Source organism: Erinaceus europaeus, chromosome 23, assembly GCF_950295315.1.
Source record: "Erinaceus europaeus chromosome 23, mEriEur2.1, whole genome shotgun sequence".
NCBI lineage: Eukaryota > Metazoa > Chordata > Mammalia > Eulipotyphla > Erinaceidae > Erinaceus > Erinaceus europaeus.
This window is the reverse complement of record NC_080184.1, coordinates 349,628-366,517: the sequence shown is the minus strand read 5'-3', so window position 1 is coordinate 366,517 and position 16,890 is coordinate 349,628. Positions and strand designations below refer to the sequence as shown.

The 16,890-nt window shown below is 59.2% G+C and overlaps 1 protein-coding gene across 2 annotated transcripts; it reads left to right on the top strand.

Annotated features, from left to right (window-relative positions):
• The first annotated feature begins 7,000 nt into the window (after nt 1-7,000).
• Nucleotides 7,001-16,564, top strand: R3HDM4 (R3H domain containing 4). Of its 2 annotated transcripts, none has more exons than XM_016188945.2 (8): nt 7,001-7,140; nt 12,878-13,032; nt 13,199-13,320; nt 14,303-14,426; nt 14,739-14,824; nt 15,013-15,041; nt 15,117-15,172; nt 15,725-16,564. In XM_016188945.2, exons 1-8 carry the CDS (start codon nt 7,061-7,063, stop codon nt 15,826-15,828), a joined length of 756 nt encoding a protein of 251 aa, XP_016044431.1. In that variant the 5' UTR covers nt 7,001-7,060; the 3' UTR covers nt 15,829-16,564. The 2 variants fall into 2 exon arrangements, with proteins under 2 accessions (XP_016044431.1, XP_007524855.1); XM_007524793.3 differs by having other exon boundaries at nt 14,956-15,041.
• The last annotated feature ends 326 nt before the right edge of the window (nt 16,565-16,890 follow it).

Here is a 16,890-nt window from a genome sequence, read left to right as displayed (position 1 = left end):
GTTATTATTTCCCCAGAATCCTACTGATTCTGGCTGATGGTAGTGCTGGAGATTGAACCTGGGACCTCAGAGCCTCAGGCAGGAGAGTCTGTTTGCATCAGCATTATGCTATCTACCCATGTCCTTTATTTTATTATTATTATTATTATCTATTTATTTATTTATATATTTACACTGGTCCTTGGAATCTGAATCTATGCCCAAAATTTGGCGTCGGGCGAAGATAATAGCAGTTTTGAAACTAAAGAAAGACCCAACACTGGCCGCCAGCTATAGACCAATTTCTCTCCTCTCCGTGTGTTACAAACTCCTTGAGAGGCTGCTTCTGTCACGTATTTCTCATCTTACAGAGAAATTCCTATCACCCGCCCAAGCTGGTTTCCGCCCAGAAAGATCTACCTGCGAACAAACCCTGGCCCTCTCAACTTACATTGAAAATGGATTCCAGAAGAATTTAAAGACGGGTGCTGTCTTTGTGGATCTCACAGCAGCCTACGACACGGTCTGGCACCGTGGTCTCCTGGTCAAGATCTCAAGATGCCTGCCTCCATGGGTGGCCAACACTATATCGTTTCTTCTCCAAAACAGAAGATTCCGGGTGCATCTGGGTGACAAGTCTAGCAGATGGAGACTTGTCTCAAGTGGCCTCTCCCAGGGCTCTGTTCTGGCTCCTACGCTATTTAATATTTACATCAATGACCTCCCAGAAACTTCTTCAAGGAAGTTCATCTACACCGATGACATCTGCTGTGCAACTCAGGCATCCAAGTTCAACATCCTCGAGGAAACACTCACGAAAGACATGTCTCTGATATCTGATGACTGTAAAAAATGGCGACTAATCCCTAGCACTGCAAAAACGGTATCATCTGTTTTCCATCTACACCATGCCTCGGCCTCGCGTGAGCTTAATGTGCAGCTTGGCGATACGAGAATCCGGCATGAAGCCCAGCCAGTCTATCTCGGCGTTACTCTCGATCGCACTCTGTCATTTCACGAACATCTCATAAAAACTGCAGCAAAGGTGGGCGCGAGGAATCACATCATTGCAAGACTGGCCAGCTCCTCATGGGGCGCGAGCGCTTCCACACTGCGATCATCCTCTCTGGCATTATGCTATTCCGCTGCAGAATACTGTGCCCCAGGATGGTTCCATAGCCCCCATGTCCACTTGGTCGATTCCAAATTATATTCCTCCATGAGGATAATTCTGGAACCATCCGTTCCACCCCGGTTCCATGGCTGCCAGTTCTCAGCAACTTGCCCCGCCAGATATTCGTCGGGATGCGGCATCATCTAAGTTCATTTCCCAAGTCTACACTCGACCGGACCTGCCAATCTACGCGGATATCTTCGCCCACCCTGTCCAACGCTTGTCGTCTCGTCACCCAATCTGGTCCCCTACGCCTACACTGAACTTCTCTGTTCCAGTCTCTTGGAAACAGAGTTGGCAGTCAGCTGAGGTCAAGAACAAACACCTCATCACAGACCCCTGCGAGCGTCAACCCGGCTCTGACCTAGCACGTTATGATCGGGCCCTCCTCCATCGCTATCGAACAGGCCATGGCCGGTGTGCCGCTATGTTCCATCACTGGGGAGCCAGAGACGACCCGAACTGCCCCTGCGGCTCCAGACAGACTATGACCCACACAGTCAACGACTGCCACCTCTCCAGATTCAAAGGAGGTCTCGAAACTTGACATCAGGCTCAACCTGACGCTGTTGACTGGCTACGGAAGAAGGGCGAACGCTAGAAGAAGAACTGGTCCTTGCGCTTTGCACCACGTGCGCTTAACCCACTGCGCTACTGCCTGACTCCCTACTTTTACTTTTAATTCATTATTTTTATTTATTTTTTGTGTTATTATTATTTCCATTGCCGGGTCTCTATGTCTCCTCACCTGGACACTCTGTGTCTCCCCCTGCCCCCCACCAGGTGCCCTCAGGTGCTGCTGGGAAGCTCAACCCCAAGGGGCTGTGTGGGCTGCATCACCTCCGGGCCCTGAGTGATGAACTTCGCGAATGGGGTAACTGGTGCAGTGAGATGTCCCACACAGAGGCACTTGCTCTCCATGCTCAGGACCCAGGTCCCCGCCCCTCCACCACCCTGGAGGTGCCAAGCCGCCTGCCCACGGAGCCACCTGATGCCCTGGAGGGTCTCAGCGGCCCCGCAGTAGCTGACCCTCTGCAGCCAGGCCATGCCAGCGCACAAGAGGCTGACCTGCGTGCGGACACCAGGCCTTCCCATCCCGCCCCACGCAGTGCGAGAGACACAGAGAGAGCCTGCACACACCACCAGGGTCCAGGATGGAGTGGTTTGTCACAGGGGTCACTCACGACTCAGCCCCCCCCCAGCCCAGCTAACCAGGAGCTCTGCATACACCGCTTCTCTCTGTGCCCATAATGCTGCCCTCAGGAATTTCCAGAACCTGAGTACACAGCTCAGAGGACAGGGCACCCCCCTTGGCTACGCTTGCGGCCCTGGGTCCCAGCCCCGGGCACCTCCTAGGAGCCCAGCAGGTTGAAGAGTCTGTCTCTCCTTTTCTCTGTCTGGTCCCTTTTCTCTTTCAAACGGTAGATAGATAGATAGATAGATAGATAGGAACTTAAATAGATGTTGCTTGTTTATTTCTGAGAGTGCTACAGGCCAGGGGGAGGAGCAAACACAGAGCAGAGGATGGCTCCATGTCTGCCAAGGACGGAAGTCTGAAGCTGCACCATCTCCCGGGCCCCGCTAAGTCAGACACTGAAATGAGGGGCTAGGCTGTGGTGCGCTTGGCTAAGCGCACATATCACTTTGTGCAAGGACCCAGGTTCAAGCCCTCAGTCCCCACCTGCAGGGGAGAAGCTTCATGAGTGATGGGCAAAATGTGTCTGTCTCCCCCTCTTGATTTCTCTCTGTCCTGTTGAATAAAAATAGCTGAAATAAAATAATACAATTTTGAAATGAAAAAAAATAATCCTAGGGGCTGGGCGGTGGTGCACCTGTTTGAGCGCATGTATTACAATGCTCAAGGACCCGGGATGTAGCCCCGTCCTCACCTGCAGGGGGAAAGCTTTGCGAGTGGTGAAGCAGGGCTGCAGGGTTCTCTCTTCCTCTCTATCATCCCCTTCCCTCTTGATTTCTGGCTGTCTCTATCCAGTAACTAAAGATAATTAAAAAGTTAAAAAAAAAATAAAAATAAAGCACCGTTCATGCAGCTTCCTCTGGTGCTTGTGGAACAGGGTCTCAAACCCAGGGCCTCAGGTACAGGAAGTCCCCCTGGACTATGCTTCGTGTTTGCTCCTCCCCCTGCCGGCTCAGGCTTGGTGACCTTGCCACAAAGGGTTACTCAGTCCTGCTGTGCACACAGCCTATGGAATGGGGGACAAGACAGACCTGTTTCTGTCAGGTGGTGGTGTCAGACTTAGCAGGGGAAGGCTGGGCATGGTGTCTAGGAGGACTTCCTGGAGGAGACAGCTGGCTCTGCAGGAGGTAGCCAGAGACTCTGTGTGTGCTCCTGAGGGTATGTGTGTGCATTTTAAAAAATACTTATTTATGGGCAGGGCTAGATAGCATAACGGTTATGCAAAGAGACTCTCATGCCTGAGGCTCCAAAATCCCAGGTTCAATCCCCCACACCACCATAAGCCAGAGCTGAGCAGTGCTCTGGTGGAAAAAAAAAAATTAGTTGGGCAGCAGCACAGTGGTTTAAGCGCATATGGCGCAAAGCTCAAGGACCGGCTTAAGTATCCCAGTTCGAGCCCCCGGCTCCCCACCCGCAGGGGAGTCGGTTCACAGGCGGTGAAGCAGGTCTGCAGGTGTCTGTCTGTCTCTCCCCCTCTCTGTCTTCCCCTCCTCTCTCCATTTCGCTCTGTCCTATCCAACAATGATGACAACAACAACAGCAATAATAATAACTACAACAATAAAAAATCAACAAGGACAACAAAAGGGAAAATAAATATAAGACATTTTAAAATAAATATTTGTTTATTTATTCCCTTTTGTTGCCTTTGTTGCTTTATTGTTGTTATTATTGTTGATGTTGTCGTTGTTGTTGGATAGGACAGAGCGAAATGGAGAGAGGAGGGGGAGACAGAGAGGGGGAGAGACAGACAGACACCTGCAGACCTGCTTCACCGCCTGTGAACCGACTCCCCTGCAGGTGGGGAGCCGGGGGCTCGAACCCGGGATTCTTATGCGGGTCCTTGTGCTTTGCGCCACGTGCGCTTAACCCGCTGCGCCACATAGGTGCATATGTGCACATATGTGCATTTGAGCCTGATGAAGTCAGGCTGGATTCGACAGCCTCCCTGGCCACACACTCCATCACGCTTTCAGAAACGTCTCAGGACTCACTTTATTCGACGTGTTGGCTGCGGGCAAGCCTGGCAGAGCGCCTGGCGGAAGCGCGCAGCAGTGGGCTGCGTGTGGAGCTGCAGGACAGGCCGTGCGCCCAGGTGTTGAGCACGTAGGCGGCATGAGCGGGGGTTCAGCACCCGCAGCAGCAGGATCAGCTGGGTGTCCGCCAGGACGCGGTGAACAGCAGCACCTTGGCGACACCTGTGCCGGCACCTGGGCCTGGGGGCCAGGGACGTGAAGTGGGGGCTGCACCTGGGCCTGGGGGGCGTGGGGAGGAGGTGAGGGGCTGCACCTGCAGGGGACAGGTTGGAGGGCTGTGGGCATGCCAGGCGCGCCCACGGGAAAGGGGGTCCCCGCACCTGCCGGTCGCTGAGGGAAGGGACTGGGGTGCACCTGGGTGGGGTCGCACCTGTAGCGCCCGGGGGGTGGCCGTGCAGGGAGGGTGGCGTGGAGGCTGGGGCGCGGGGCCGGGGACTCGCGGTGTAGAGCCAGCACCCGCGCCAACACGGCCGCAGAGCCCGCGCCCCCACCCCGCACCCCAGGGAAGGCGGGTGTCGGGCTGCGCTCCTGCCCCCAGGGATCCCGACCCCCCCAGGGCCCCCCGCCCACCAGGATCCTCACTCCCCAGGGGCCCCGACCCCCAAGATTCCCGTCCCCCAGGGTCTCCCGCCCACCAGGGTCCCCACTCCCCAGGGTCTCCCGTCCCCCAGGGTCCCCACTGCCCAGGGCCCCCGTCTCCCTGGGCCCCCAATCCCCCAGGAACCTCTGTCCCCCAGGGCCCCCACACCCCAGGGCACCCATTCTCTGGGTCCCCACTCCCAAGAGTCCCCCGTTCCCCAGGATCCCCCACCCACTAGGGTCCCCAGTCCCCTAGGGCCCCCACTCCCCAAGGCAACCATCCCGGGGGTGGGCGTGGTCGAGCAGAGATTGGTGGGTGGGTGTGGCCCACGTGGGCGAGACGTGGGGAGGGCGGGTCTGGGTGTCATGTGGGCGTGTCTAGGGCGGGAGGACCAGGTCTGGGCTGCTCAGCGGGGCCCCTGTGGGCAGTCTGGGGTGAGGGGTCTGTCGTGGGACTTGGTGGGTGGCGACCTGTGGAGAGAGTCTGGGTTTGGGAGGTGCGGTTCTGAGCTGGCAGAACCTGCAAGGGGGACCCAGGGGTTGAGTGGGTAGGGTTGGGGTCGCGACATCCCAGGGCAGCGGGGAGTCTGGCTGAGCAGAGTGGTTCCGGCCCCCGCAGGTGTCGCGACTGGTCACGTGCGCCTCGCTGGTCGTCATGAGCCTGGACCTGGGTGCGGTGGTGCAGGGCCCGTAGCCGACAGGCCGTCAGCCTTGGGATCTGGGCCGGAGAGTGGTCGGGTGGGTGCCGGGCCCGAGGGTCCTCGGGGGGGCTGGGGGCCCTGGTGGGCGGTGGGGCCTGGGGGACGGGGATCCTGGGGACCCTGGCGAAGCAGGTCTGCAGGTGTTTGTTTTGCTCTCTCCCCCTCTACCTCCCCTACTCTCTCGATTTCTGGCTGTCTCTATCCAAATAAAGATAATTTAAAAAAATTGGGGGAGTCCGTCGGTAGCGCAGCCGGGTTGAGCACATGTGGCGCAAAACGCAAGGACTGGAGTAAGGATCCCTGTTCGAGCCCCCGGCTCCCCAGCTGCAGGGGAGTCCCTTCACAGCCGCTGAAGAAGGTCTGCAGGTGTCTGTCTTTCTCTCCCCCTCTCTGTCTTCCCCTCCTCTCTCCATTTCTCTCTGGCCTATCCAACAACGATGACATCAACAACAATAATAACTGCAACAATGGCAACAAAAGGGAATAAATAAAAATTTAAAACAAACAAAAAACCGTTGTGTTTACTGTTGATGTAAGCCATTAATCCCCTCATGTAAGCCATTAATCCCCTAATAAAGAGAGTTAAAAAAAATTGGGGCTGGGCGGTAGCACAGTGGGTTAAGCGCACATGGCACGAAGGGCAATGACCTGAGTAAGGATCCCGGTTTGAGCCCCCGGCTCCCCACCTGCAGGGAGTCGCCTCACAAGAGGAAGCAGGTCTGCAGGTGTCTGTCTTTCTCTCTTCCTCTTTGTCTTCCCCTCCTCTTTTGATTTCTCTCTGTCCTATCGAACATCAGCAGTGGCAACGATAACAACAAGGCAACAAAATAGGAAAAATGACCTAGAGGAACAGTGGACTCGTAGTGGAGGCAAATAATAATAATAAACCTTAAAAAACGTATTAAAAATTTAAAAATTAGAGAGAGGCAGAGCAGCACTGGGTGTGTGTGTGTGGGTGGGTGGACTGGGGCCCTCGGCCTAAGCCCCACACTTGGGGGGAGCCTGGGCCATGCAGCTCCCTCCTCACTCTGAGCCTGCTTCCCACCCACCCCGGAAGACAGAGTTCCCGCGCTGGGGGATTTGCACCCACCCCCCAGAACAACCCTGCCCCAGTGCCCGCGGGAGGGCAGTGCGGCCCCCTGTCCTGCGGCCCCAGACCGCCGCCCCCCATTGTCCCGGGTTCAGTGTCCCCACTCCTTGCACCCCGACACCCAGTATCCCCACCTCTGCTTCCAGAGTCCCTTACCCCTGCCCCCTGGTAACCCCCGTCTCTGCCCCCTGCCCCCCACACTGTCCCCGGTCCCCGCCCCGGTCCCCGCCCCCGTCCGCCCCTCGCGTCATTTCCTGCCGGGCCGGCGGGCCTGCCGGGCGGCGGCGGCTACCGCGGGTCCGAGCCATGGTGGCGCTGGACAACCCGGAGGGCAGCTCGGAGGCGGCGGCGCTGGCGGGGGTCGCGCAGGGCGGGCGGCGGACGCTGTGAGCGAACCGGGGCGCTCGCCCCTTCCTCCCCGGGACCCCCTTCCCTCCCTGAGCCTCCCCAGGGCCGCCTGCGCTCCCGGCTGGGGGTGCGCGGGGTCTCGGCTCGGGGGGCTTCCCGGCGCCCCCTCGAAAGTCTCGGGGGTTCGCGGAGCGGGGGCCCCCCGTTAGTGGAGACCCCCTTTGGTGGGTTTCCACGTGGCGGTGGGGACGGACCTGAATCCGGGGTCCCCGCACTGAGCCCGCGGGTCCCCGTGCGCCGTCCACCCGCGGGTGCTGTGGTCGCCACGCGTCTGGAAAGCGGGGCTGGGGGCGCCCCGCCGCCTCGGGTCGGGTCAGGGCGGCAGCCCCGCTCCCCAGCAGACGGGGCGCTCGGTATCCAGGTGGAGGTTCAGATTGAACCCAGATGGAAAGGGGTCCCCCAAACCCGGGGACGGCCTCGCCGAGGTGGCCCCCTTATGGCAGCTCCCTTGTCGACGTGGACACCCCTCCCCACGCCGGGGTTGCGGGTGGGGGTCCCCTGTCCAGCCCCAGCTGTAACGGGAGGGCCAGGTGGCCCTCTCCCGCCCTGATGGCCTCTTGGCAGGTGTCACAGCTTGTCTTCCCCGCCCCGGGTGAGGCAGGTTGAGAGACCCCCACCCGCGGCTCCCCAGATCTGCCCTCTGAGGCGCCCCACCCGCCTGAGTCACCCCCCCCCCCCCCCGCACGCCCCCCTGGCTTCCGCGCCATCCTCTCCCGCAGCTTCCGGGGACCCCACCCGCCCTGCGGTCACAAGGCCACATCTCAGAGCCTTTGGGGAACTGGGTGTGAGGGTGGGTGGGTCCTTCTGCCAAAGGGGCCCCCATTTCATTCCGACCCCCACTGGGTGACTGTGAGGGGGAAGCCTTCAGTGCCTCAATTTCCCCACTAGCAGGGGCTGATATTCATTCAACAAACACAGAAAGGGAGCAGCTCTGGGCTGGGGAGGCGGCCATGAACCTGCCCCCAGGAGCCCAGGGAGGAGGAGCCGGAGCTAGAAATAAACAAGTGGAAGGTGGAGCCTGGGGCTCAGGGTGGGGCTGTGCAAAGGCCCTGGGGCAGAGAGCGGCCCCCTTGGCTGGGTCTCCTCTGCCTCTCCTGCTTTGTTTTGTCTTGTTTTGTTTTTTCAGTTGTGTCTTGATTCATGGGGGGGGGGGGGAGAGAATCTGCAATTTAACTTTTAATTTTTTCATTTTATTTCACGAGACAGAGAGAAATCAAGAGAGGAGGGGAGACAGGGAGAGAGACACCTACAGACCCGCTCCACCACTTATGAAGCTTCCCCCTGCAGGTGGGGAGTGGGGGCTCGAACCCAGGTCCTGAGTGTGGGAGCAGGTGTGCTTAACGGGGCCCAGCCCCAATTTCACTTTTCTTAGTTATTTTTTTTAACTTTCTGAAATCTTTATTTATTGGATAGAGACAGAGAAATTGAGAGGGGGGAAGGAGACAGAGAGGGAGAGAGAGTGACAGACACCTGCAGCCCTGCTTCACCGATTGTGAAGTGTCTCCCCTGCAGGTGGGGACCGGGGGCTCCAACCTGGGGCCTTGTGCGCTGTACTGTGTGCATGTGTGCTCAACTAGGTGTGCCGCCACCCGGCCCCTTTCTTAAGGTTTTATTCATTAGTGAGAAAGATAGAGGAGGGAGAGGAAGACCCGCACACCACTCTGGTCCGTGTGCTGCTGGGGCTTGAACTTGGGACCTCACACTGTGCCCCTGACCCCAACCACATTTGACTTATTTTTGCTGAGACTCAGTTGGGCATGAAGGAAGTCATGCCCAGTGAACTCCTCAGCTCGGGCTTCCGTTCTGGAAAGTATGTATATACATATAATATATACATGTTTTTTAAAGTATTTATTTGTTTCCTTTTGTTGCCCTTGTTGTTTTATTGTTGCACTTATTCTTCTTGTCATCACAGTTGGATAGGCCAGAGAGAAATGGAGAGAGGAGGGGAAGACAGAGAGGGGGAGAGAAAGACAGACAGCTGCAGACCTGCTTCAGCGGCTGTGAAGGGACTCCCCCTGCAGCTGGGGAGCCGGGGGCTCGAACCGGGATCGTTAACGCCGGTCCTTGCGCTTTGCGCCATGTGCGCTCAACCTGGAGAGTATATTTTTGTACCTATTTCTTTATCCTGTCATAGTGAGAGAAAACCTAGAACACTGCTCAGCTCTGGCATGAGGCAGAGCCGAGGATTGAACCTAGGGCCTCTGGGGCCTCAGGCCATCCACTTGATACTCCCTGGCCATCTCCTTTGATTTTCTGAGACAGAGAGAGGGGACACCCCCAAAGCCCTGAGCCACCATCCACGAGCTTCCCCCCAGTGCTGTCCATGATGCTCCCACTGGTGCTGGGGCTCGAACCCAGGGGTCTAGTGCACAGTAGGCACTAGACCTGCTCTGCCTGGTCAGCTGTGTTCTGGCCTTATTTTTACTTATTTGTTCACTATAGTTTAGGTTTTACTTACTTATTATTGGATACAGACAGAGCAGTTGTGGGGAGAGGGAGAGAGACAGACACTTGCCAGCCTGCTCCATCACTCCCGAGGCTTTCCCCCTGCAGGTGGGGACGGGGGGCTTGAACCTGGGTCCTCACGCATTGTAGTGTGTGCGCTTAGCCAGGTGCGCCGCCACCTGGTCCTGTCTGATTTGTTTATGTTAAGGGTATCTGTGGGGCTGGGGGGACAGCGCAGTGATTGTGAAAAGAATCCTCTGGGAGTTGGGCGGCAGCGCAGCGGGTTAAGCCGGGTTAAGCGCAGGTGGCGCAAAGCACAAGGACCACAGCAAGGATCCAGGTCGGAGCCCCCGGCTCCCCAACGGCGACATCAACAACAACAATAATGACAACAATAAAACAACAATGGCAACAAAGGGGAATAAATAAATAAATAAATAAATATTTTTTAAAAAAAGAATCTCCTGCCTGAGGTCCCAGGTTCAATTTTTTTTTAAAATTAATTTTACTTTTGAGAGAGATGCAGAGAGAGAGAGAGAAACACCAGAGCACGCTCAGGCTTATAGTGGTGCGGGGGGTGGGGGGGTGGGGGGGGTGGGGGGGGGATTGAACCTGGGACTTAGGAGCCTCAGGCATGAGAGTCTGTTTGCATAACCATTATGCTGTCTCCCCCGCCCAGGTTCAATTCTTAGCACCACCACCACCTAGAGCTGAGCAGGGCTCTGGTCTTGTTCTGTGTATCTCTTTATCTCATTAAATATATAAAATATTTTATTTGTTTCCTTTTGTTGCCCTTGTTTTATTGTTGTAGTTCTTATTGTTGTTGTTATTGATGTTGTTGTTGTTGGATAGGACAGAGAAATGGAGAGAGGAGGGGAAGACAGAGGGGGAGAGAAAGATAGACACCTGCAGACCTGCTTCACCGCCTGTGAAGCGACTCCCCTGCAGGTGGGGAGCCAGGGGCTCGAACCGAGATCCTTAAGCCAGTCCTTGCGCTTTGCGCCACCTGCGCTTGACTCACTACGCTACCACCTGACTCCCATAAAATATTTTTTAAAGGTCCATTTGTAGGGGCTGGGCAGTAGCACAGTGACCAGTGCAAGGACCGGTGTAAGGATCCTGGTTCGAGCCCCCCCCCCCCCCCCACCTGCAGGATGGTCACTTTGCAAGCGGTGAAGCAGGTCTGCAGGTGTCTGTCTTTCTCTCCCCCGCTCTGTCTTCCCCTCCTCTCTCCATTTCTCTCTGTCCTGTCCAACAACAACCACCACAACAAGGGCAACAAAATGGTCCAAGCAGCTTCCAGGAGCAGTGGATTCGTGGTGCTGGCGCCGAGCCCCAGTGATAACCCTAGAGGGAAAAAATGCATTCGTTAGAAAGACAGAGAAACAGAGCCTCGCTCTGGCATGTTGGGTATAGGGACTGAACTCAGGACCTGATGGTTTAAAATCTAGTTCTCTGCCCCCTGCGCCTCCTTCCTGGACCCCGTTTTTCTTTGTTCTAAGAATGGGCAGGGGAGGAAGCTGGGAGACATCACAGGGGTTCACCTGCCCGAGTCTCCAAAGTCCCAGGTTCAATCCCCAGCACCACCTTCAGCCAGAGCTGAGCCGGGCTCTGGAAAGGAGGGAAAACATGGGCTGGGCCGCAGGACGTCACCCGCCCACTGTGAGGTCTCCCCAGGCCCCCGTCCAGGCTCTGTTATCTGGCACTGCCAGGCTGCCACCCTGGACGCCATCCAGCTCCTGCCCCCGCCCCCGCCCCCGCAGCTTTGGGGTGTCAGGCTGTTGTCAGCACTGTTGGCCCTCGGCCACCGGCTCCTGGCCCCCTTCCACACTCTCAGGTGGTGGCCGAGGGCTGGCCGCAGGAGGGAGCGGGGGAACTCCCAGGGTCCCCCCGCCTTGTTGGCGTGAGCCGGGACTCACGAGTGTTTCTCATTTCGGACCTGAGCCCTGCTCAGCTCTGCTGATGGCAGGAGTCTGCCACATCCCCACTGCATTGCCTCCCTGGCCTGAATTACCATTATTAGTGGCTAGGAGGGGAGATTGAGAGGGGAGGGGAGGGAGAGACAGAGACCCCTGCAGCCCTGAAGCTTCCTCCCTGGAGGTGGGGAGCAGGGGCTTGAACCTGCGTTCCTTGAGCATGGTTCCGTTGCTTAAGCAGCTGCGCCCCCACCCGGCCGGGCCTGCTTAACGCTTTCGTCCTCCCTGGGGCTGACTGCTCCAAGCTGCCTTTTAAAGACAGACAGAAAGGGTTCCCTCCAGTGTACTGGGGCTGGGCTCGGCCCTGGGTGCAGTGCAAGCCCCGTAATGGGCTCTGGTGCTGCCGCCTCTCGGCGCCTACCCTTCCACCCTGTTCATTTCTTGTGGTCCAGACCATGGGGTGCTCTGGGAGTGGGAGGGAGGGGACGGGGAGCCCAGCTGTGCCTGCTAATCTCCCTCCCCATTAAGGGCATCTACCAGAAGGAGGCCAGCTTAACTCTTGGCCCCAGCTGGGCACACTGGGGTACTGGGGGCTGTTCCAGACGCCAGCTCGGGGTACAGCACACGCCTGGCCCTGTGCCTGGCCCTGGGTCCCAGCCACCTGGCACCAGCGGAGGCTCTCCTCTGGTGATAGAGCGGGGCTGGGATGTCTCCTCACTCTCAGAATCAATAAACTCCTAAGTGAGTTGGCGGGGGGAGCAGCAGTGGTGCATCTGGTTAAGTGCTCACATTACAGTGCTCAAGGACCCGGGTTTGAGCTCCTGGTCCCTGAAGCTTCACGGGTGGTTAAACAGGGGTACAGGTGTCTCTCTGTCCCTCTCCCTCTCTATCGCCCCTTCCCCTCTCAATTTCTTGAAAAAATTTTCTTTATTGTCTTATTAATTAGATAGAGACAGCCAGAAATCGAGAGGGTAGGGGGTAATAGGAAGAGAGACAGAGAGACACCTGTACCCCTGCTTTACCACCCGTGAAGCTTTCCCCCTGCAGGTGGGGGCTGGGGACTTGAACTTGGGTCATGTGCACTCAACCAGGTGCTCCACTACCTGCCCCTCTCAATTTCTTTCTGTCTCTTATCTAATAACAAATACAAAGAGAATTGCAGCCCAGCACCACATGTGTGGACAGGGCCCCAGGGCTTCCTCTGCCTCAGTTTACCCATCTGCCCCGCAGTTGTCCCCATATCCCTGAAGGTGGGGTTCTGTGTGTTTCCCGGGGCTCGGGCAGGGCAGGGGCATCCTCCTCAGGGGTCCTGGCTCCTGTGGATCCGGTGACACCCCCCATCCCTTCACAGCTCCCTGCCCGGCTGCCTGCCCCCACTGGCCAGCCCCCAGGTCAAGAGGCTCTCGGCCGCCAGGCGGAAGCAGCACTTCATCAACCAGGCTGTGCGGAACTCGGACCTCGTACCCAAGGCCAAGGGGCGTAAGAGCCTCCAGCGCCTGGAGAACAGTGAGCAGGGGTCTGGGTACTGCAGGTGGGGTTTTGTGGGATGCGGAGTGTAGCACGTGGGGAGGTTCTGGTGGCCAGCATGGAGGGGAGGGACAAGGAGGGTGGGCCTGGGTCCCCAAGGAGCCTGGGGGGCTACCTGCCACCTGCTCAGACCTGCTTCCCCCAGCCCAGTACCTCTTGACGCTGCTGGAGGCGGATGGGGGCGCGTGTGCAGACGAGGGGGACCTGGCCGCCCCCGCAGCTCCCCGCATATTTGCTGAGGCCTGTAACAACGAGAGCTACGTGGAGGTGGGCGACATCCCCAACCCCTACCAGGCTCTGGACCCCCCTCCACCAGCCTTCGGATCCCCTCCTTCCACTAGCTAGGCCCCTGGTCGCCCCCCCCCCCCCCCCGCTTCTTCTAGCAGGCCCCCCAGTCCCTGTCCTTCCACTAGCTAGGCCCCCCTGGTCGCCCCCCCCTCCTTCTAGCAGGCACCCCCAGTCCCTTTCCTTCCACTAGCTAGGCCCCCCCGGTCGTCCCACCTCCTTCTAGCAGGCCCCCCCAGTCCCTCTCCATCTACTAGCTAGGCCCCCCTGGTTGCCCCCCTCCTTCTAGCAGGCCCCCCCAGTCCCTCTCCATCCACTAGCTAGGCCCCCCTGGTCGCCCCCCTCCTTCTAGCAGGGCCCCCCCAGTCCCTCTCCATCCACTAGCTAGGCCCCCCTGGTTGCCCCCCTCCTAGCAGGGCCCCCCAGTCCCTGTCCTTCCACTAGCTAGGCCCCCCTGGTCGCTCCCCTCCTTCTAGCAGGCCCCCCCCAGTCCCTCTCCATCCATTAGCTAGGCCCCCCTGGTCGCCCTCCTCCTAGCAGGCCCCCCCAGTCCCTTTCCTTCCACTAGCTAGGCCCCCCTGGTGACCCCCCTCCTTCTAGCAGGCCCCCCCAGTCCCTCTCCATCCACTAGCTAGGCACCCCTGGTCACCCCCCTCCTTCTAGCAGGGCCCCCCAGTCCCTCTCCATCCACTAGCTAGGCACCCCTGGTCGCCCCCCTCCTAGCAGGGCCCCCCAGTCCCTGTCCTTCCACTAGCTAGGCCCCCCTGGTCGCTCCCCTCCTTCTAGCAGGCCCCCCCCAGTCCCTCTCCATCCACTAGCTAGGCCCCCCGGGTCGCCCCCCTCCTAGCAGGGCCCCCCAGTCCCTGTCCTTCCATTAGCTAGGCCCCCCTGGCCCCCAGGAGCAGTTCTAGCAGCGGGTCCTCCGTGTGCTTGGCTGGGAAACTGAGGCCCGGCCGCCCTGCAGGCGTGGAATGACTTCATGAACCGCTCCGGGGAGGAGCAGGAGCGGGTGCTGCGCTACCTGGAGGAGCAGGGCCCCTGCAAGGCCCGCAGGAGGGGGCCCGGCCGCGGGGAGGACCGGCGCAGAGGTGGGCGGGCCGGCACTGGATCGGTCCCTGTGGGCTGGGCCGGGGGTGGTGGGCGTGGCTGGAGAGAGGCGGGGCGAGTGCCGCTTGGGGGCGGGGCACTGGGCGTGGCCAGCTCTGGATAGGTCCCTGTGGGTGGGCGTGTCCGGCATGGATGGGGAGCCAACAGGATAGGCTCCTGGAGGGGGCGTGGCGGGAGGGAGGCGGGGTGAGTGTTCAGTGGGCGGGGCCTGTGGCTGCGGGAGGCCAGGAGAGGTGGGCGGGGCCCGGGCTAGCTGGCCGTGCAGAGTGGGACCTGGGGACCCGGCCTTGCAGAGCACCCCGCCTACACGCCCAGCGAGTGCTTCCAGCGCATCAGCCGGCGGCTGCGGGCCGTCCTGAAGAGGAGCCGCATTCCCATGGTGAGGGGGCGCTGTGGGGGTCCCTCCAGGGTGTGCCGGGCCTGCTGGCTGTCGAGTTCTCCCGACAAGTCTGACCCCCAGGGGCCTGTGCTCTGGAAGCCTCTCCCCAGCCCCGTATGACCTTGTCGCAGGAGACCCTGGAGAACTGGGAGGAGCGGCTGTTGAGCTTCTTCTCCGTGTCCCCTCAGGCCGTGTACACCGCCCTGCTGGACAACAGGTGTGAGGCTCAGGGCCTGGGGGGAGTGCTGGGAAGGATCCCGCCCAGCTGCTCACACCGGTGTTCTTTCTGCAGCTTTGAGCGCCTCCTCCTCCACGCTGTCTGCCAGTACATGGACCTCATCTCGGCCAGTGAGTGACCCCGCAGAAACTGAGGCAGGGTGTCTTGCCCATCGACCGGGTCTTCCCCGTTGCCCTTGGGGGTCGGGGGCCATGGAACCAGGCAGAGAGCATGGGAGGGGGTGTTCCCAGGTCCGCAGTGTCCCCTTAGTCAAGTGTCCCACTTGACTTTTGGGGGAGGAACCCCAGGCTGGCAAGAGCTGTGGGCCCCCTCCCCACATCTGTCTAGTGCAGCAAGCTGCGGTTGCTAGGGAATAGTTTCCATGCCAACCCCAGGATGGTTTCCCGCAGATGGTGGGGAAGCCTGTCCTGGTCTTTGTTCTGCAGCCATGGGGGCTGGGGGCCGGAGGCCAGGCGGGGCAAGTGAGCCTGAATGTGAAGGGGGGGTACAGATCCTGCGGTTGGGGGTGGGCCCTGGGCCGCCAGGTGAGCAGCGGCTCAACGTGGTCTCTGTGCGCCCCTGTCCTTCTCTGACCCCTTGGTCCCCTCCCTGTCGCACTGTCCTCCCTGCTCCCTCCGTATCCCCCATCCCCCTGTCCTCCACCCCTCCCGGTCCACTCCCAGGTACAGACCTGGAGGGCCAGCGCCAGATGAAGGTGAGCAACCGCCACCTGGACTTCCTGCCCCCCGGACTGCTCCTGTCGGCCTACCTGGGGCGGCACAGCTGATGGCTGCCCGCGCCAGCCCGCCTTGATCATGTTTGTCTCTCTACGACACCCCGTTCTCGTCCACCTCGGGGTGGCTGTCTCCCCCAGCCACTCCTGCCCACCTCGACCAGAAGCCCACCTGACTGGTGTCGAGACCCTGGTGGCCCTGGCTTTCTCCCACTGAGCCTTGTATTTCGGTGGGGGCCTGGGTCTGCTCACTGCTGTTATTTTCTGCCTTCAGCTTTAGAGGCTGGGTTTTTATCACTTTTAAAGAATTTGGTGTGATTTGTTGTAGATTTTAAAAAGTTCCCTTTTGGGGGGAAAAAAAAACCAAAACCTCGCTCCCACTGAGAGGGGAGGAGGTTCACTCCTGCTCCTGCGTGACCCTCTCTGTTGTGGGGCCTGGATGGGGGGGGGGGTCTCTGGGGCTGGCCCCCCTCGCCAGGTGCGTGGCGTTGTGTGTGCATGCATGTGACTGCATTTTACCCTGCTCTGGGATGTACCCTGCCACCCCTCCCCGTGCCTTTTGGGAGGGTTCCCTGCCGGCTGTCCCCTCACTGTCCTCCCTCGCCTTCATTCTGGGGTCCGGGACTTCCAGCCAGAAGCCACTGCCCCACTGCTCCGTCCCCTCCCCATGGCCCCTCAGCCCCCAGCCTGGCTCTGTGGATATGGTGTGTCCTTGCGTCCCTTGAGCGGGGGGATTCCTGCACCCCGTGTGTGCTGAGTACAGACCTCAATAAAATTCTGGTGCTCTGGGCATGGACTGCATGGTTTTCCTTTACTGGGGTGAGGTGGGCTTCAGGGACAGCCCAGCTGGAATGGGGGGGACACTGCCCTACACTCCCACTTGTCAGCTGTGTGACTCCCACAGTCACTGTTTAGTAATAGAATGTGCTGACTCCTGAGACGGGTTGGACCACCAGAATCAGACAGGCTTCGGGCTGGGTGTGTGTCCCTTTCCTGCTCCTGGGGCCAGGGCACTCGTGGGGTGATCCTCCTGCAGACTGTTGAAAGCCCAACAGCTGCTGCTCTCATTAGCTCCCCTGCCCCCATGCTTTTATATTTTCAGGAGTATTCCTTGGC

Excerpts from the sequence above, each read along its gene's own strand:
- R3HDM4 (XM_007524793.3), top strand. The coding sequence starts at position 7,061 with ATGGTGGCGCTGGACAACCCGGAGGGCAGCTCGGAGGCGGCGGCGCTG. Across the intron at positions 7,141-12,877 it reads CAGGGCGGGCGGCGGACGCT|CTCCCTGCCCGGCTGCCTGC; the intron begins GTGAGCGAACCG and ends ATCCCTTCACAG. Across the intron at positions 15,173-15,724 it reads CATGGACCTCATCTCGGCCA|GTACAGACCTGGAGGGCCAG; the intron begins GTGAGTGACCCC and ends GTCCACTCCCAG.